Source organism: Megascapheus bottae, chromosome 17 (assembly GCF_031878675.1).
Source record: "Megascapheus bottae isolate mThoBot1 chromosome 17, mThoBot2.hap1, whole genome shotgun sequence".
In the NCBI taxonomy this organism is placed as follows: Eukaryota; Metazoa; Chordata; class Mammalia; order Rodentia; family Geomyidae; genus Megascapheus; species Megascapheus bottae.
The window spans coordinates 29,909,114-29,929,573 of record NC_143525.1 but is presented as its reverse complement, the minus strand read 5'-3'; the positions used below and the strand labels follow the sequence as shown (position 1 = coordinate 29,929,573).

At 49.0% G+C, this 20,460-nt stretch overlaps 2 protein-coding genes across 9 annotated transcripts in view; one reads left to right on the top strand and one right to left on the bottom strand.

Moving 5' to 3' along the window:
• Window positions 1-8,589, top strand: part of Supt6h (SPT6 homolog, histone chaperone and transcription elongation factor) — a 36,857-nt gene extending 28,268 nt beyond the window's left edge. Inside the window, exons 28-37 of the mRNA XM_090350601.1 lie at window positions 246-386; window positions 1,559-1,754; window positions 2,132-2,370; window positions 3,960-4,073; window positions 4,231-4,355; window positions 6,837-6,949; window positions 7,176-7,253; window positions 7,338-7,504; window positions 7,858-8,045; window positions 8,297-8,589. Of these exons, the coding sequence (XP_090206727.1) occupies window positions 246-386; window positions 1,559-1,754; window positions 2,132-2,370; window positions 3,960-4,073; window positions 4,231-4,355; window positions 6,837-6,949; window positions 7,176-7,253; window positions 7,338-7,504; window positions 7,858-8,045; window positions 8,297-8,483 (1,548 nt within the window). The 3' untranslated portion in view covers window positions 8,484-8,589. The remainder of the gene's footprint in view (window positions 1-245; window positions 387-1,558; window positions 1,755-2,131; window positions 2,371-3,959; window positions 4,074-4,230; window positions 4,356-6,836; window positions 6,950-7,175; window positions 7,254-7,337; window positions 7,505-7,857; window positions 8,046-8,296) is intronic.
• Window positions 8,590-10,841: 2,252 nt separating this feature from the next.
• On the bottom strand, window positions 10,842-20,385 carry Proca1 (protein interacting with cyclin A1). Of its 8 annotated transcripts, none has more exons than XM_090350595.1 (5): window positions 20,278-20,385; window positions 14,112-14,198; window positions 12,083-12,215; window positions 11,664-11,828; window positions 10,842-11,576 (listed from the first exon to the last, which is right to left on the bottom strand). In XM_090350595.1, the coding sequence occupies exons 1-5, from the start codon at window positions 20,291-20,293 to the stop codon at window positions 10,883-10,885; spliced, it is 1,095 nt and encodes a 364-aa protein (XP_090206721.1). In that variant the 5' UTR covers window positions 20,294-20,385; the 3' UTR covers window positions 10,842-10,882. The 8 variants fall into 8 exon arrangements, with proteins under 8 accessions (XP_090206721.1, XP_090206725.1, XP_090206720.1 ...); XM_090350599.1 differs by having other exon boundaries at window positions 20,259-20,363; XM_090350594.1 differs by lacking the exon at window positions 20,278-20,385 and adding an exon at window positions 19,609-19,836.
• Window positions 20,386-20,460: the final 75 nt, after the last annotated feature.

Genomic DNA, 20,460 nt, shown 5'->3' with positions numbered 1-20,460 from the left:
TCAGTTGGAACTAAAGGATATAGATTAATTAAGCATGGAAGAATAATCTGGTGCCATGCATCAACTATGAGTCAGGGAACACTGTGGGTGGTCAAGTTCTCTCTTGGTGGTGGCTGAGTCAGGTTTTCAGACTAATGCCAAGAATCAATGGTAAAATAAGTTTCTACAGCCCTGACCATTCTTTTTTGAACTTGTGATCTCTAGAATGTTAATGATCGACTTCCTTTCCTCATGTCTTTCTTCAGGTCTGGAACCACTTTGATAGTGGTTCATGCCCTGGCCAGGCTATCGGTGTCAAAACACGACTGGACAATGGTGTTACTGGCTTCATCCCCACTAAATTCCTCAGTGACAAAGTGGTCAAACGACCAGAGGAACGAGTGAAGGTATGTAAATGACTTGGTTGTGCAGTTTCTAGCCACCCTAAGTGGGTTTTCTAAATTTGTGCCAGCTCTACCAGACGTTAGGCTCTGTTCCCAGTGGCTGCTGGTGGAGAGATCTTGGCAGCAGGTTTATGAGTAGCTGGAAGAAGCTGAGAAAAGCATCTGAATGAGTAGCAGCTTTTGTCTACTGCCTTTGTAAAGCAATTTCTGCCAGCTGCCAGCCCTTTGAGAGAGGGCTCGCTTCCTGTGTGGGAAGCTGAGGTTTCAGCAAAGAGCAGGAAGCAAGGTCCAGTATCACATGGTGCAAAAAGAAAGGCTCTGCCTGTTCTCTCATGCCAAGTAGTGCTGCTTTAAGAGATTTAAAAGGATGTGTAGCGCAGCCCATGAACAAGGCACCTCTGGGCTTCCACAGCAGACCTGAGACACACAGAAGGAACTTTCAAATGGTTTCTTCCTGGAGCTTGGCTATAAATCTCTTAACACTGTCCTACTATTCTCTAGCCATGGAAGCCAGTTACTATGTGCCCACTAGACACTGGCACTTGGCATTGATGTATGTTGTCTCTAATCCCACAATATGATGAGAAGGGAATATCTTCTTTTCTCAGAGAAATCTCAGTGCCTTTTGAGGATCATCTAGTCAATAGCATGCTGGGATTTGATCTGCCAGTTTTTTGGTTCTAAATGGTATGAACATGGGAGGATTGTGGACTTAGAAGGGCTTGGGAAAGAAATCCCTAATGAAGAAATTCTCAACAGGAGAACAACCATGCAGAGTGGCTGGCTTTAGCCAATATTTATAAGGTCTCAAGTTCAATAAAGTACAGAAAGGGCTGTTAATTTGTTTTCACTCCAAAGAGGGAAGCCAGCTTTGGATCATGCATGGAAACAGTAAGCAGGAAACTTTCTGGAAAAAGGGAAGAGTGTCAATGATGAGGGAAATTCCACAGGCCTGTTATTTTCCCTACCAAGAATTGAGAGGCATAGGGTAAAGACCTGGCCCATATTCTTCTGCACACCAGACTCATCTCCAGATTCATAATCTGCCATTCAGAATTTGCTAGATTTAAGCAAGCCTTACCTGTCTGCCTGGATTGTGGTGTTCTCCTATGTAAAATAGGGCATTGGGCTAGATCATCTTTGTCCCTTCCAGCTCACATATTCTGTGGATCTAGGTGGGAATGACTGTTCACTGCCGCATCATGAAGATTGACATTGAGAAGTTCAGTGCAGACCTGACCTGCCGCACCTCTGACCTCATGGACAGGAACAATGAGTGGAAACTACCCAAGGACACCTACTATGACTTTGATGCCGAAGCAGCAGATCATAAGCAGGAAGAAGATATGAAACGGAAGCAACAGCGGACTAGTGAGTAGACCTCTCACCACTCTTATAAGCCTGAAGATCTTGGTAGCTTTCATGCTGCAGCATTCAGGCCAGAGGATACATGGATATTGGTGTCCCAGTTAGAATAGCTACTCGGCTTCAAGATGCTGAGGCTCAAAGTTGTTACAAAAAGAAATGATGTACATATAGAACTAAAACCCAGAATCTCTTGAGTCTCATTTTGTTACTAAGTCATATGACTACTAAAGCCTTACTGTCTCAAGGATGCTAGGGACACATTATTCACATCAGACCCAAACAGCACAAAAGAGCCCTAGAAACCCATCATAGGTGAGCCAACCTGTACTGTTGCTGTTAGCTCCTAGCCTATCATCTCATCTGTCTTCTCTTGCCCTCAGCATACATTAAGCGAGTGATTGCACACCCATCCTTCCATAACATCAATTTCAAACAAGCAGAAAAAATGATGGAGACTATGGACCAGGGGGATGTCATTATCCGACCAAGCAGCAAGGGTGAGAACCACCTGACAGTGACATGGAAAGTCAGTGACGGCATCTACCAACATGTAGATGTACGAGAAGAAGGCAAGGAAAATGCCTTCAGCCTGGGAGCCACTTTGTGGATCAACAGTGAGGTAAGAGTTGTACCTGATCACCTACCCAGCCCTACTCCTGGTTCCAAAAGCCATGGGAGGTTAATTTTATTTGACATTAATATCTCAGATGTTTCATATTCATTTTAATTATGCAGTGTTAATAAAATAGGAGGTGGGTCCGGGCACTAGTGGGTCACACCCATAATCCTAGCTGTTTCGGTGGCTGAGATCTGAGGATCATGATTCAAAGCCAGCCAGGGCAGGAAAGTCCATTAGAAACATAATTCCAGGTAACCACCACAAAACCAAAAGTGGAGCTCTGGCCCAAAGCAATAATGTGCTAATCTTAAGCAAAAGAGCTTGAGGACATTGGGGCATTCATGCCCCACATCCAACAGCAACAAGTAAAGAAGGTAAGCCAGGCACCAGTGACTTGTGCCTATAATCCTAGCTACTCCAGAGGATGAGGTCTGAGGATTGTGGTTGAAGTCAACCCTGGAGACTCTTATCTCCAATTGATCACAAAAAAAGCTGGAAGTGGCTTTGTGGCTCAAATGGTAGAGTTCTAGCCTTGAGAAAAAGGAGCTCACAACAGCTTCCAGGTCCCAAGTTCAAGCCCTAGGACAGGCAACAAATAAAAATAAAAACAGAGGCTGGGAGTTTGACCTAGTGGTAGAGTACTTGCCTAGCATGCATGAAGACCTGGGTTCAATTCCTCATTACACAGAAAAAGCTGGAAGTGGTGCTGTGGCTCAAGTGGTAGAACTCTAGCTTTGAGAAAGCCCAAGGATAGTGCTCAGGTGCTGGTTCAAACTCCAGGACTGGCAAAAATAAATAAATAAATAAATAAGATCTTAAAAAATAAAAGCAGGCTGGCAAAAATAAATCAATTAAAAGTTTTTGTTTTTGTTTTTGCCAGTCCTGGGCTTGAGCTCACTGTCCTTGGACTTTCTCAAGGCTAGAGCCCTACCACTTGAGCCTCAGCACCACTTCCAGCTTTTTTTTTTTTCTATGCATGTGGTACCAAGGAATCGAACCCAGGTCTTCATGCATGCTAGGCAAGTACTCTACCACTAGGCCAAACTCCTGGCCCAAATTAAAAGTTTTAAAAAATAAAAGCAGGCGGTAGAGTTCTTCCCTAGCATGCACAAAAACCTGGGTTCGATTCCTCGGTACCACATACATAGAAAAAAAAAGCCAGAAATGGTGCCAGCCCAGGACTGGCAAAAAATAAAAGTAAAAGCAGAAGGTGGTTTGTGGGATGTCATCAGTTTTATGTATGTTGCTTCCTGTACATCAGTTTTTAAAGTAGACTATAGAGGAAGCTGAAAAGTAAATGTATACAAACACACATAGCAAGTTTTTTGCCTGTGCTCAATGAAATCTGGTAAAGTTCCCTCCTATTCCCAAATATCAGGGGAGTTAGGACTTAAGACTGGGCTTCATAAACCAGTTTTGTCTGGGTATGACTCAAGCCAATGGATAAATTGAAGGAGTGAGGCTTCACAGGGTTGGGAAAGCTTAACCTCCTGGCCCAACCCTGCCAAGGTTTCTCAGGGAGTAGATTTGAGGAAATACCAGGTGTTTTAGCTCTGGATATAACGTGGGGCTTCACCTTCTTCCTGCAGGAATTTGAAGACTTGGATGAAATTGTTGCTCGTTATGTTCAGCCCATGGCATCCTTTGCCCGGGACCTCCTAAATCACAAGTATTACCAAGACTGCAGTGGGGGGGACCGCAAGGTAAGCCAAGAGCTTATCTTCCAGGCTTCTAAAGCTGGATCTTTCCCTTCGGTGTTGGACGCTCAGGTGGTCAAGCAGGTGTACATGAGTATGTGCCAGATACTATGTATCCTACCAAGCTTGTTCTCCCAACCTCTCTCCCTCATTCTACCCCCAGAAATTAGAGGAGCTGCTCATCAAAACTAAGAAGGAGAAGCCCACCTTCATCCCTTATTTCATCTGTGCCTGCAAGGATCTGCCTGGCAAGTTCCTCCTGGGATACCAGCCCCGGGGTAAACCCAGGTGAGCATTGGTGTTGAGAGGTGGCTGCTGCTGCTAGGTCCATGGCAAGGTTGGAACATCCTGCTCTGCTTCAGCCCGCCTTTCCTCATTGACTTGTTCAGAACTGAGGTTGGAGAAGGGAAAAGGAGTGATGATTTAGAGCAAAAGGTGAAAATTCACCTAAGAAAAATAAATTTGGCCAGGTGCAGTGGCTCATGCCTGTAATCCTAGCTAGTCAGGAAGCTGAGATCTGAGGATCTAGGTTCAAAGCCTGCCTGGGCACAAAAGGACCTGAGACTCTTATTTCCAATTAGCTTCTAGAAAATGGAAGTGAGGCTTGGCTCAGGGGTAGGGCCATAGCCTTGAGCTGAAGAGCTCAGGGACAACACCCAAGCCAAGGGGTAGGGAAGGTAGACTTGAGCTAAAGAGTTCAGGGACAGCACCTAGGCCGAGTTCAAGCCCCATGACCCACAAAAAATGAAAGAAAAAAAGAAAAGTGAATTTGCATGAAAGAGTTCTAAGGGGGCATGGCCAGTAGCTCATGCTTATTAGACTAGTAAGAGTTTATTACCTAGCTGTTTTAGAGCTCAAGCAGGAAAGTCGTTGATTTATTTTTATTTTATTTTTTTATTTTTTTTGTCAGTCATGGGGCTCAAACACTGGGCCTGGGCCTTGTCCCTGACCTCTTTAGCTTAAGGCTACTGCCCTACCCTTGGAGCCATAGCCCCATTTCTTATTTTCTAGTGGTTAATTGAAGAGTCTCAAGGTCTTTAGTGCCCAGACTGGCTTTGAACCTGGATCCTTGGATCTCAGACTCCTGAGTAGCTAGGATTACAGATGAGAGTCACCTCACTCAGCAAGTTCATGATATTCTTATCTCTAATTAACCAACAGAAATCCAGCAGTGGAGCTGTGACGATAGTGATAGAGGTCTACCCTTTAGCAAAAGTCTCTGAGACAGTACCAAGCCTGAGTTCAAGAAATAAGAATTCTTACCATGTGTGCATTGGCTCATGCCTGTCATCCTAGCTGAGATCTGAGAATAATGGCTCAAAGCCAGCGTGGGCCCTAAGAAGTCTATGAGACTCTTATCTCCAATTAATCATCAGAAAACCAGAAGTGGTAGGGGGCAGGAGTTTGGCCTAGTTATAGAGTGCTTGCCTAGCATACACAAACACCCAGGTTCAATTCCTTGGTACCACGTGTATAGAAAAGCCAGAACTGGTGCTGTGGCTCAAGTGGTAGAGCAGTCACCTTAAGGAAAGCCCAAGGACAGTGTTCAAGCTCTGAGTTCAGTCCCTGGACTGGCAAGAGAGAGGGAGGGGGGGAGATCCAGAAGTAGGCCTGTGGCTCAAGGGGTAGTTTGGTAGCTTTGAGCTGAAGAGCTCAGTACCCAGGCCCTGAGTTCAAGTTCTACTATCAACAACAACAACAAAAAGAATTCTCTTCCCTCATCTCCCTTTCTGAGGCATTCCTTACTGATTGACAAGACTGGACACAGTCTCTCCTTTCTGCTACCTGCTTGGTCCTCATGGTGTTCACTGATACTGTGCTAGGTTGTGTGCCCTGTAAGGAGCATTTCTCCTATGTCCAGTGTGCAGTGTGTGTGCCTGGCAGGTTGGCTTTTCTGAGATACTCCTTTATCTGCATCCCTATAGTTTGTCCTGAAACAGAACAAGTGTCAAATTTCTTAGGCTTGCTTTCTTGTATCTTTTGTACATGCTGGTCATTCCAGCCTTCTCTGCCTTGGCCCTAGCCTATTATCCCCATAGTCCTAGGCCAAAAGCATGTACGTATTTCTGTTCTTAGGCCTGTCCACATGCATTGCACTGCCTAGATTTTTTAGCAGGCTCACAGGCCAAATAATAAGAGAGCTATATTCTAGGCCCTGCCCTATCTTGGGCACACTTAGGATGTCACTTTTTTTTTTGCCAGTCCTGGGGCTTGAACTCAGGGCCTGGGCACTGTCCCTGAGCTGCTTCGGCACAAGGCTAGCACTCTGCCTGTTGAGCCACAGCATCACTGCCAGCTCTGTTTATATGATACCGAGGAATCTGCCAGCTCTGTTTATATGATACCGAGGAATCGAATCCCAGGGCTTCATGCATGCGAGGCAAGCACTCTACTCCTAAGCCACTGTGATGCTCCTTTTTGTGAAGCCTTTCCAGACTCTCCAGTATTCTTCTAGAGGATGGAAGTCAGGATTGTATAGGGCCTGGAAACATCCATGAGGAATAGTTCAGCAAGCTGGGGGCTGCCTTCACTGTAGCCTACATGGTGGTACAGCCTCCAGCAAGCCTCCCTTTGGCAGCCTGTACATGGCAAACAGAGGCCCCTGATATGTTGGCCTTGGCTATGCAGCTGCCCTTCACATAGGTCCTGTCACCTCTTCTTTTCCTTAGCACTCAGCGTGGCTACTACACATGGTAGACATCTGTTCTGGTTGCTATCTCACAACTGGGCCCAGCAGTATCTGAGGGCTATTTCTTTCTGAAATTTCAGGATAGAATACGTAACAGTAACCCCTGAAGGATTCAGGTACCGGGGCCAGATCTTCCCAACTGTGAATGGGCTCTTCAGGTGGTTTAAAGATCACTACCAGGACCCTGTACCAGGCAAGTTATCTTCCCTGACTTCTGGGTTGTGGTGGGAGGGGCATGTGCATCCTGACGCATTGATTGCTGGCTAGAGAAGAGGCTGTCATTACAGCAGAGTGGTTCTGTGGTCTATGCAGCTTCTCCTCTTCCTTCCACCCACCCAAGTCTCTCCATTTGCCCCTGAATTAGGAAGCCAGAAATAGGTTTCTTAAGTCATATAATTAATTATGCCCATTTCCTACAGGCATCACTCCCAGTAGTAGCAGTAGGACACGGACTCCTGCCTCCATCAATGCTACTCCAGCCAACATCAACCTTGCAGGTGGGGTGCTCAGGCCTGGGACCAGGGAAGACAGAGAGGGACTTTCACCTCTGCCATGCCCATGTTGTTTCTGTGTATTTACAGATCTGACACGAGCTGTGAATGCCTTGCCCCAGAACATGACTTCGCAGATGTTCAGTGCCATTGCTGCTGTGACAGGCCAAGGACAGAACCCTAATGCCACCCCAGCCCAGTGGGCTTCCAGCCAATATGGCTATGGTGGCAGTGGAGGAGGCAGCAGTGCCTATCATGTATGTATGTGGCTTGGGAGGAATGGGGGAAACAAGCATCTTTTATCCACAGACATACATACTTACATATACCTATGCACATTGCAGAGGGCTGCCCTGGCCTTGAGAACCATCGCTAAGCTGATACTTTTCCCAGTCCATTTAACAGGGCAAATGGGCCGGGGTGGCTATCCTTTCACCATCTCCTTTGGAATCCTGGGAATTCTCAAGCCACTAGAAACCCCTCCCTCAGCTGCTTATATCGTAGGGGACATGGAAAGCCTTGTATTGAATCCACCTTCAGTGCTTGGCAAAAACTCGGCAGAGCCAAATAAGCCCAGAATCCATCCTCACTTCTCTCTCCTTCTCTCCAGGTATTCCCAACGCCAGCCCAGCAGCCAGTGGCCACACCACTAATGACTCCCAGCTACTCCTACACAACCCCAAGCCAGCCCATCACCACGCCTCAATACCACCAGCTCCAAGCCAGCACCACCCCACAGTCTGCCCAGGCTCAACCCCAGCCTTCATCCAGCACCCGACAACGGCAGCAGCAGCCAAAGTAAGTACAGGTGGTGGGTGGTACGGGCAAGCTGTTAATAGAGACATGGTTTCATGAGACCCAGTATCTCAAAGGACTGGGTATCAGGGTACTGATACTGAGAAGAACACTGGAAGAACAGTGTAAGTATAAGTTTCCTTTCTCACTGGAGTCACCAGAAAGGCATGTATTTAACCAGTGAGTGGTGGATGGGCTTTCTGCCTAGTGAGCCCCACAGAGTACTGACCTCAAAGGCCCTTTCTCCCTCCCAGGTCCAACAGCCATGCAGCCATCGATTGGGGGAAAATGGCAGAGCAGTGGCTTCAGGAAAAGGAGGCAGAACGACGGAAACAGAAGCAGCGGCTGACACCTCGACCCTCCCCCAGCCCCATGATCGAAAGCACCCCCATGTCCATTGCTGGCGATGCGACCCCACTCCTGGATGAGATGGATCGGTAGGGGCCCTGCTCCTTGGACTCTGGTCACCTCTGAGCCTGAGAGGCTTGGCCATCCACTGCCTCACTCCCTGCCCCTCCTTTTCTGTCCATAAATTGGCGTGAAGTGATGTTCTCTTTGGTGATCAGCCTGGGTAGATAGCCTTGTGAACTTAAGCTCAGTGTATACCAACAGCAGTTCTCCACTGACCACCTGTTTTGGGACCAGGCTGGGAGAGAAATGTGGCAGGGAGGAAGAGATGAAACCAGTTGTGGAGCCATGTGTATTCTAGTCCCGATAAGCCATTTTGAGCTTCTGCCCTCACCTGACTTTGGCTGTCATGGGGCATTGAGCTCAGCTCTTATGTCCCCCAGACCTTGGGGGAGAAGGGATGCTATTTATTCAGTTTGGGGCAGGAGGAAGAAGAGGGAAAGTATTTCTGGTCCTCATAGCAACACCTTGGTGGCTGTCAAAGGACTGTGGGGGACATGCGGGAGAGTGCTGATCCCCGGCCCCTGCCTGGCATCCTTCCCCACCTGCCACAGCCACGCTTCCTGCCTGTCATTTGAATAAACAGTGTTTCTACAGAGCACTCAGGGCAGCCTTTCTAGCTCTCCACCTGCACCATTACACCAGTGGCTTCAAAACAGTTTGCTTCCAGGGCTCCCAACTTCCTCTCCCAGTCTGCCAGAGGGGCAAAGATTCAGATTTCTCTATGCCCTTCATTTGAGCCCTTACAACCCTATGTCAGCATGGCTGTCCTATCATAAAGGCAGTATGAAATGCTGAGCTAGAGCCTGGCACCTCCCAAATGGCTGCTACTGTTCTGCACAGCAGCCATAGCACTTTCCCTCCCAGTGTATATTCAGGTTTCTCAGCTTGAGCCTCTGTACCCCTTCTTTCTCTTTCCCAGCTGGGCTTTGGTCCCTGACCACTTAGTAACTGGCATTTCTGCCCCAGCATAGATGTCACATTCACCTGCTTTGTCACAAACATAGGCCTAGAAACAGGAGCTAACATTTTGCAGGGAAGGCGGTTAACTAGTTGCCTACTCCTTTCCTGGCTTGGGACCTAATCTTATTATAGCTTGTTTTGTTCTAAGCTGTTGTGCCTGATTTTTTTTTTTTCCTTTTCCAGTCCTGGAGCTTGGACTCAGAGCCTGGGCACTGTTCTTGGGATTTCTCAAGGCTAGTGCTCTACCACTTGAACTACAGCTTACTTCTGTCTTTTTTATGTGTATGTAGTGCCAGAGCGCTTTGTGCATGCTAGGCAAGGTCTCTACCTACCACTAGGTCACATTTACCAGCCCCTTATATGATTCTTCACAAGAGCTTCATTTCATTTTTGTAAGTCAGTGCTGGAGAATGACCCCCTGGGCTCTACTTGGGGCTGTACAGATTTGTAGTCAGAAAAGGCTGTCAGACTTGGTAAGCTCCCCCTGCTGCTTTTCTTCTTTCAGTATTTCTGGCTGTTTGGGAAGAGGCTGGTCTGCCAGGAACGCAATTTTGCACCTTTCAGCACGAAGGTCTGCAATGATCCTAATAGGACCACACCCATACCAGGGATAGGAAGGTCATGTCCTTTGTGGTGCCACAAGGCCCCTTGGCCACTTATGAAGGGAAAATCAAGCCCAGTGGCAGTGGGTAAAAAACATAAATTGGTACTATCGCTGTGTAGTGTTGCCTATCCCAAAAGTGGATTTCTTCCCCCCCTCCCCGACCCCAGTCCTGGGGCTTGAACTCAGGGCCTTAGAATTGTTTGAGTGGCTTTTGCTCAAGTCTAGCACTCCACCTCTTGAGCCACAGCGCCACATCTAGCTTTTTCTGTTTATGTGGTAGTGAGGAATCAAACCTGGGGCTTCATTCTTGCATGCTTGGCAAGCCCTCTACTACTAAGCCACATTTCCAGCCCTTGGATTTCACATACTAAACTCCCAGATGAGAGAAAAGCCTACCCCATGCCAGATATGCTCTTCCACCCTAGGGTATTACCAAGAAACAATGCCCTATCCCTCTCCTTCCCTCCCACCTAACTTCCTGTGGACTTCTGGGAAAACTAGATTTCCCTTTAAGAAGCCCTGCACAGAGCGGGTATGGTGGCTCATGTCTGTAATCCTAGCCACTCAGGAGGCTGAAATCTGAGGATGGCGGTTCAAAGCTTACCCTGGCACTAAAGAACATGAGACTCTTACCTCCAATTACTAGAAAATGGGAAGTGGGGCTGTGGCTCCAGGGGTAGCACCCAGACCCAGAGTTCAAGCCCTATGACCCACCCAAAAAAAAAGCTCTGCAGACCCTAGCCCCTTGCTCAGCTCTGATACCCAAGGGGGTACGGCCACAGTAGCCACCCCATTGGAGGGAAAGAACAATGGGAGCAGTGAGCTACAGGCTTGATGACATTTATTCATTCTGGTTGCCCTGGCCTCAACTGAGATTGGGGTTGGACACTGGGGGAGATTTCCTTTTGGACACTTTCCTGGCTGGTGAGGTCTTTGTTCCAGTTTTCTTGGCCTGGGCGGCATTGTTCTTCTCTTTCTTCTTGGGTGATGATTCTGCAACGTCCTCACTGGAGGGTTCCTCCTGTCCCCGGTAACTCTCCTCACTCTCCTGCTCTTCCCGGCTTTCTGGACTGGACTCTGCTGACGTTCTAGTTAACTCCCTTGGACTCAAATCTGGAGGTGAAGACTCTGATTTCACTGGACTTTTCTTCTTAGTTAACTTGCCCTTCTTGGCTTTTTTCTTTAGTTTTGCTTTTTCATCCACAGTCGTCTCCGCCTCCTCCTCCTCCTCTTTCTCCTTTTCCTTTTTCTTTACCTTCTTGATTACCTTGCTGCCCTGGCCCTTCCCTGTGGGGCTTTCGGAGCGCCAGATGGTAATAGGGGCTGCTGAGTCAGGGGACCCATTTGCTGTACAGGTTTCTTGGTCAGTGGTCAGTGCACTGGGTCCCACCTGAATCGGGATGGGAAGCTGGCTTGCTTCCTTCTCTTCCTCCTCTTCCTCTTCCTCTTCCTCCTCTTCCTCTTCCTCTTCTTCCTCCTGCCCTTCTTCATCTGCCCTACACTCATGGTGGATGGGATGGTGGATTACTGCCACAGAGACAGGCCTGTAACTTTTGCACCTGGGAGGAAAGGGCAGATGAGAAAGTTGACCAAAAAAATATTGGTAGTTTTCCCTATAGCTCCCTCCCCATCTGGCCAACACTCACCAGCTGTACCAGAACCTCCGCTCCACACACTCCTCGTCTGGGATAAGCTCAAAGCAAGGGGTCTGGAAGACTTTATAGCAGGTTGGGCCCCTGTCTCTGGAGCAGGTTGGACCCATGTGTTCCGAGGAGTTGCTCTTTGTCTTCTTCTCTGAGCAGTCTTTCCGCCTGCCACACACCCAACTCTCAGCCTGGCTTCCACACCTCTGTGACTCCCAGGGGCCCAGAGGGGGAAGTCAGAGGGACAGTGGGCTGCTGCTAGAATTGGCTGCCAGAAACCCTCCCCATTGTTCTTGGAGCACAGCAGTCTTTACAAGCTAGGCCTGAGCTTGCAGGGCCAGGCTGAAGCTGAAGAGGGAAACCTCAGATAAAAGATTGGACCTGTCTCTGCCATGGGTCCCCCAAGGAGAGGGAACCCTCACCTAGAGTCACAATTGCAGTGGTTGACAGCGTGGAGGTGAAGGTTGCGGTGGCCATAGTTCAGGAAGGGATGGATGATGTGCCCAGCACATGGCTTATGTTTCCAGCAGCATCTGTCAGTTTCCTTGTATTCACCTAAAGGACGAAAGACCTGGCTCACTCACAGGCAGCACAGCATAGCACAGTCTAAAGGCTCACCTGCCACCACTCTAACCTATTCTGTCAGTCGTAGTATTACCAGCTTTCATTTCATTACTGCCCTATCTCCTAACCACTGCCTGAAGCTGCCTGCACCTGTAGACCCCATAAAAAAGGGCACTGTATCTGACACACAGAAGGCCTTTTCAAATTCCCATGGCTGTTCTGTACACCCTGCCACTTGCTTTCCTTCCCTTTTGCAGGAGCCCACCAACCTAAGTCCTCCTCTAACTGCTGCTGCTCTCACAAACTCCTCAAAATTTTAACTACTGCCACAAGATGCTGGGCAGACAGGCGCCCATGGCCCACACCTGTAATCCTAGCTACTCCAGAAGCTGAGATCTGAGGAGCAAGGTTCATAGCCAGCCCAGGCACTTAAGTCTATGAGACTCTTATCTCCAATTATCCACCAGAAAACTGGCACAGGCACTGTGGCTCAAAGTGGTAGAACACTAGCCTTGAGCTGAAGAGCTCAGGGACAGTGCCCAGGCCCAAAGTCCAAGCCCCATGACCTACAAAAAAAACATTCCAGGCAAGACAAGGTGAACACCAGCAACCAAGAGTCCACAGCTCCAGCCTCAGGTCCAGTACCTGATCTGCACAGGCCTCCATCTAATTTCCCATCCTCTGGCCTCTGATGCCCTCCAGCCCCAAGGCTGTTAGTGGTTTGGAAACCTGAGTGCCGAGACTGAGACCTGGTCTCTGTGTAGCAACCTCCTTGCTGGTTTATCTGCCTCCTTTCTCCAAAACCCTTCCTTCCTCCTGATGTATTAGTGTTTCATTCTTCCCCTGACCTCTTCATTCACCTCTGATCTCTTCATTCACCTCTGCCTTACTCCCTTCGTCCTAGAAACACACATTTCTCAGCCCATCCCATTCTGTCCTTCCACCCCATTAGGCAACACACATTCCACATCCCTTTTCCCAGGGAGAAATTGCAAGTATGCATGGGGGAGGGGGAACAGGAGGTGAAAAAAGGCTCCCATTTTTACTTATCTCTGGGAATTTTCCAAGGTTGCCCCACACCTCACCTCCCGGCCTAGAGCTCCAGTCCACCACTGGCAATCCTTCAGCCATTGTGTCCACGGGGTGACCCCATGTGCCTCTCACAGACCAAGAGCCTGAGGTCTCAAATACCCAGCAGAGGACAGAACAGCAACCTCTCCCTGTCCTGGTCTCCACAGTGGGAGGAAATGAAAGTTCTACAGCAGCCCTGCAGGGTGGACTACTATAGTGACCTAAGAGGTCATGGCAATTGAGTCTTCCTCCATGGAGCTCTCAGGGATGGGACTGCAGACACCTCATGCTGGCTTCTAATGAGGCTTTAATCCATACCATCCAAGTGGCCATAAAGCGCCTGGGTGATGAGACAGAGGTGGGGATCTGAGCCTTTCCCCTCATACCTCTCCCCTCCCCACAATCCCCCTAACCCATCTGGTGACCTCCTTTTTTTTCCTCCTTGCCCTCTCTCAATCCCAAGGGAAAATAAGGGAGGTGTCTGTGGCAGGACATTGGAACATCACCCCTTCCTTGGTTTTCCTGGCTACTGATATGGGACAAAGAGCAGCAGACTAACATATGCCCAGAATTGGGATCAGCCCATGGTTCTGTCATTTTTTAGCTAGGTGACAGAGCGCATTTCTAGTCTGAGCTTCTGTCTCCTTATCCACAAAGTGGAGTGGTGACTATTCTTCGTGGTGGTCAGGAGGACTCAGTTCTGCCGTTTGCAGGGGATAAGGTGGGAATGGTCAGTAATCCCTCCCATCCTTCCTTCTCCTTTCCCAAGGGAAGGGTAAGTAAGGTCCCGGAGGCCATAGGTTCCCTTGGACCCACCTTCAGAAGAGAAGGAAGATAAGTCTGTGCTGGAATCCACACCAGCCAGCAGAGGTCCGCTCTCCCAGCTGGGTAAACTGCTTATATCTGAGGATACAGAGTAGCACAGCTACAGTCCCATCCCCATGCCATTCAGACACCAAATATTTCCCGAGACGCTCTGGGCATCAGGGCCCAGCTATATGCTGAAAGTGCATAGATTTTAAAAAGCAGTCCCATTTCCCAAGAGGCTAAGACTGGGAAGAGAAGAGGCAGGATGTAGGGAAGCTTCATGACAGTATTGTGATGCACAGAGAGGAGGAAAGCACAGAAGAAAAGCTACCTACAAGATGGGGAAGACAGAGATTAGAGATTTCTTGGAAGGAGTATTTTTGGAGCTGGGGTGATGATTAGGGAGGGGTAAACCAGAACTTGGCCCAGCAGTGTGGAGCCTAGTCAAGAGGGGACCCTGGGTGCAATTCGCCCTTTTTGTGGCGCTAGAGAAAGGACATAGGAAAAAGAAGCTTGCCAGGCCCTGGAACATGGCTATAAACCCAGCTGCTTAGAAGGCTGAGATCTCAAGATGGCAATTCAAAGCCAGCCTGAGCAGGAAAGTCCAGTTCACCACCAAAAGGCCAGAAGTGAGGTGGCTCAGGTGGTAGAGTCCTACCAGGGACAGTGCCCAGGCCCTGAGTTCAAATTCTAAGGCATGCACACATGCGCGCGCGCGCGCACACACACACACACACACACACACACAGGACACTTAAGATCCTTATCAGGTCTTGATTGGCACTTAGTTGTCCTTCTATAGATCCTAGGTCAATTCTTCCACAGCAGAATATTCAAAGGTCATTAAATGAATGACTCCAAGCATTTTCTACAACATCTTGCTACTATCCCTCTCTGCAGAGAGAGAGGGAGAGAGGGAGAGAAGGAGAGGGAGAGAGAGAGAGAAAGAGAGAGAGAGACTGTCTGTCTGCCTGTCTGCCAGTTCCTAGGCTTGAAATCAGAGACTGGGTGCTATCCCTCACCTATTTTGCTCAATGTTAGGGCTCTGCCTTTTGAGCCTCAGTACTGCTTCTAGCTTTTTGCTAGTTAACTGGCAATAAGTGTCTCAAGGAGCGAGGTGGTGGTAGCTCACACATGACCCTAGCTACTCAGGAGGATCTGAAGATCACAGTTTGAAGCCAGGCTAGACAGGAAAGTTTGTGAGAGGCTTTTTGTTGTTTGTTTTGCTTTTTGCCAGTTCTAAGGCTTGTACTCAGGGCCTGGGCATGATTCCCTCAGCTTCTTTTGCTCAAATCTAGTGCTATACATACCACTTGAGCGATAGTGCCACTTCTGGCATTTTTTTTTTTTTTTAATGTGGTACGGAGGAATCAAACCCAGGGTTTCATGCCTGCTAAGCAAGCACTCTACTACTGAACCACATTCCCAGCCTAAATCTATGATACTCATATCCAATTAAGTCAGAAAACTGAAGTGGTGCTGTGACTCAAGTGGTAGAGCACTAACCTTGACCAAAAGGAACTCAGGGACAACACTCAAGCTCTGAGTTCAAGTCCTGAAACCAGCACCAAAGAAAAACAAACCAAAATAAAACAAAAACAAAAAATGGGTGTTTGGCCTAGTGGTAGAGTGCTTGCCTAGCATGCATGAAGACCAGGGTTTGATTCCTCAGTACTACATACATAGAAAAGCCAGAAGTGGTGCTGTGGCTCAAGTAGTAGAGCACTAACCTTGAGGAAAAAACACAAAGACAGTGCTCAGGCCCTGAGTTCAAGCCCCAGGACTGGCCAAAAGAAAAAAATGAAAAAAAGTATCATGTACTTTCTGCTGGCTTTGAACTACAACTCTCAGATCTCAACCTCCTAAGTAGCTAGAATTACAGACATGAGCCACCAATATCTGGTTCTGTAGGTAATTTCACAATCACTTGTTCCCACGTCTTACATGCATCAAATCTCCAGCATAAGGAAGGCAGTTTGCCTGCCTCCCTAGGTTCTAGACAGGATGTCACCTTCTCTGTTTTTACTACTTTTTCCCCCTTTACAGACTGTGAACATCTTTATTTATTTATTTATTTACTTATTTTTGCCAGTCCTGGGCTTGAGCTCCGGGCCTGAGCACTGTCCTTGGACTTTCTCAAGGCTAGAACTCTACCACTTGAGCCTCAGCACCACTTCCGGCTTTTTTCTATATATGTGGTACCGAGCAATCGAACCCGGGTCTTCATGCATGCTAGGCAAGCACTTTAACCACTAGGCCAAACTCCTGGCCCCTGTGAACATCTTTAAAAATAAAATAGTCTATCAACTTTTTCCCTCTGCCCCTCTATTGCATAGCCCCCTTTTCTTTTTTTCTTCTTTTTCTGCCAGTCCTGAGGCTTAAACTCAGAGCCTGGGCACTGTCCCTGAGCTGTTTTTTGCTCAGGGCTAGTACTCTACCAATTGAGCTAGAGCAGTACTTCTGGCTTTTCTGTTTATGTGATACCGACGAATCAAACCCAGGGCTTTATGCATGCTAGGCAAGCACCATACCACTAAGCCACATTCCCAGCCCCCATTAGTCCCTTTTTCTACTCCAAGTTTTCATTCCTTGAACAGCTCCACTAGGTGCCAGTGAAAGAAGTTCAAAATCTGGCTTTTTTTTTTTTTGCCAGTCCTGGGGCTTGAACTCAGGGCCTGAGCACTGTCCTTTGGCTTTTCTTAACACTAGCGCTCGACCACTTGAGCACCATTTCTGACTTTCCTATGTATGTGGTGCCAAGGAATTGAACACCGGTCTTCATGCAATGCTAGGCAAGCACTCTACCACTAGGCCAAACTCCCCAAGACCTGGCTTTATTGAGTTCTAAGATTCTACTGCTTTTTTATAGTTATGCCACTCAAAATATATTAATCATCTGGACTTTTATCAAAATAACCAAAGCCACAGCCGCCTTCAATTTTACAGTAGTCAACCCTTCTCATCTCCTATGTTCCTTGGGCTTCCATGAAGATTGATCCCCCAGCACACACACTGAATTCACTGCCTATGTTGACCTGTAACTCACAAATCTTGCCTCAAACTTCTGAATCTTGGGATTGCAAGCTTATATCCCTACACCTGGCTCTGACTAACTTCTTTTTCTTTCTCTCACCACTCCAACATGCACAAAGCTGTGGGTTTGATTCCTTGGTATCACATGCACAGAAAAAGCCGGTAGTGCCTCTGTGGCCCAAGTGGCAGAGTGCTAGCATTGAGGAAAAAAAAAAGAAGTGTCCAGGGGTCCAGGAGTTTGGCCTAGTGGTAAAGTGCTTGCCTAGCATACACAAAGACCCGGGGGTTCGATTCCTCGGTACCACATACATACAAAAAAGCCGGAAGTGGTGCTGAGGCTCAAGAGGTAGAGTTCTAGCCTTGAGAAAGTCCAAGGACAGTGCTCAAGCCCTAAGCTCAAGCCTAGAACTGGCAAAAAAGAAAAGAAAAGAAATGTCCAAGGACAGTGCTCAAGCCCTGAGTTCAAACTCCAGGACTGGCAAAAAAAAAAAAAAAAAAAATGCTTCAAAACTGGAACCATGACACCCCTATCCCATTCCTGAGCTCAGATTGTTGATCCTCCTATCTCAGCCTCCTGAGAAATTTATTTATAACTTATAAATAAATAAATCTAGCAAAAAGACATTTTGGAAACACAGCTCAAGTTGTAGAGCCCCAGCAAAGCAAGCAAACTGAGCAACAAAAAGACCTGCCTTCACAACCAAAACAAAAAGAAAAAGAAAAAGGGTATATGTATATCTATATATAGAGAGAAAGAGCAAGCAAGAGAAATATACAGATATACAAGACATTTGTGGGGCCAGAAGTTTGGCCAAATGGTAGAATGCTTGCCTACCATGCATGAAGACCCAGGTTAAATTCCTCGGTACCACATACACAGAAAAAAGCTGGAAGTGGTGCTGAGGCTCAAGTGGTAGAGCTCTAGCCTTGAGAAAGTCCAAGGACAGTGCTCAGGCCCTGAGCTCAAGCCCAGGACTGGCAAAAAAAAAAAAAAGACATTTGTGTATGTGTAGATCTGTCCAAAGATATGCAAGCATAAGGCCCTGAGCTCAAATGCCAGTATCACACGTAAACATACACACACCATACTAGACAGCAGAGACTTTTCTGAGTTTCTAGCAGACCTTAGGAAATGCACAATGAATAAACACTATGTCATGAGCTCCATAGCCAAATCTGTCAGTTCTCTATCCAAAATCTGTCCTTCCAGATGTATCTTCTTTACAACACTTGCCTTTGAGCTCCAGTGCTGATTTTACTTAATCTTGACTCTCTAGCCTTCCAGAAGCCACATGGACCCTACAGTCATTCCTGAAAGGTGTGTGTGTGTGCGCGTGTGCCTGTGCGCGTCAGATTTAAAATCTGCTCTGAGTCCCCCTGGCCTGGCTTTCTGCAGTCACCATGCAAGAGACACCTCTGGCATGGTCAGAAGCTATTCATCTTCTACTGACTAACATCCCAGCAAGCCGTGATGCCCATCAGCTCTTAATGTAGGGGAGAAGGGGGAAAGGACCAAATGAAAAGCAACCTGCTCTTTAGTCCCACACAGGAGAGCTTCTACTGAAGCAGCAGTGCAGAGCTCCTGCAGTTAGGGGTGGGAATGTAGCCTAGTGGTAGAGTGCTTGCCTAGCATGCATGAAGCCCTGGATTCAATTCCTCAGCACCACATACACAGAAAAAGCCAGAAGTAGTGCTGTGGCTCAAGTGGTAGAGTGCTAGCCTTGAGCACAGAGAGGCTCAGGGACAGTGCCCAGACTCCGAGTTCAAACCCCATCACGGGCCAAAAAAAAAAAAACACTAGTAGGTTGAAGAGAAGAGAGAAGCTTGTGGTCTACTACTTGATTACTTGATGGGCCATTAATCTGTGAACAGAGGCCTAACTCGAAACTCACAGGTGGTGGTCATTTGTAGAGAATCTTTCTGGTTCTGCGGGCTAAGATGCTTGCCTTGGCGGCCCAGATAATCAGCACCAGAGCAATAACAGAAGGAAGGGGAGAGGGGAGAAGGAAGGGGGGGGAAAGAAAATAAGGGAGAAAGAAAGGGAGCTAGGAAGGGACAATGCACCTTTGTCTCCTTGGAAATGCCTCGCGGCCCCGCCCCACCTGGAGGCGATTGTGATGTCACGCGTGGAACGCCCAGACTCCTTCCCACCCTGGCAATGGGACCCGCCATTCCATCCCCCCGGCCCGAGGTGGGCCATGGGCCACAGGAAGCTAGACCAGTCCTGCAGCCAGGAGTTGCAACTCTGGCTCTAGCCTGTTCTCCCTACCGCTTCTCCAGTTCTCCAGAGCACTAATAAGATCTTTAGTCCCCCCGGCCCCGGCCCCCCAAGAACCCACTCCCAGCTCCAGCCAGGCAGCCCGGCCCCAGTCCCGCCTGGCGCGCACAAGGTCCCGCCTGTGGTTCCACGGGGCCCTAAGGCCCTCTAGCCCGCCGCCAGCCAGGCCCCCGTCTTCAGCCCGCCCCACCTTACCTCTGGCTCTGTCCTCCCAAGAGACAGTCAGTTTTTCCTCAGTCCACCTCTTAACCGTTACGGTCGTCCTGACCCACATTGTCTTACCACAGTTCTTTCGCGGGACTCTATGGTGTGGAGTCCGACCCTAAACCTCAGCCTGATGGAGCTCTGGGCCAAGTGTCAAGTCCAGCCTCAGCTTCGCCCCAGTCCGGCCCCTAACTCCGCCTCATGTTCATGGTTCCCCGACTTCCCCGCCCGCCACCCCCCCCCCGCCCGCCCTGGTCTCCGCGGTCTTCCAGGCCCGGGTCTGGAAGCGTCAGCCGCGTTCTTCATCCGGGGCCTGGAGTTCCTCCCAGGCACACACCCGGTCACACCTTTTACGCCTTACCTCAGGCCTGTACCTTACAGGCCCGGTCCTCGGCCCCCTCCCTCGCCTCTTTTCTGACCCAGCTCAGAGTTCAACTTCCAGGCTTTCGCTCCGCCCCTGGGCCTTGGACCCACGGTCCGGCCCGCGCAGGCCCCGCCTCCCAGCGCGTGGCCCCGCCCCGCCCCTCCGCGGTGCGAGCCTCACGCGGCGGCGCCCTCCTGGCGGCGCCCTCCTGCCGGCGCCCCGCCCTTCCGATCCCGGCCGCCGCCGCCGCCGCCGCCGCCGGGTAACCAGCCCCTGCCTGACTCGCTAGTAGTTGCCTCCACGCAGCCGCATCGCGCCCTCTGCATCCTGGCTCCTCCCCGGTGGATCAGGCTCTGGCTGGAGGACCAGCTCTCCCTCCCTCTACCCACAGGCCTCTCCGCGAGTGCGGGTGGCCGAACCCTGGGGTGGGCTGGCTCCCAGCCGCCCTGTGACGGCCGATCCCCAGGGCCAACCGACGC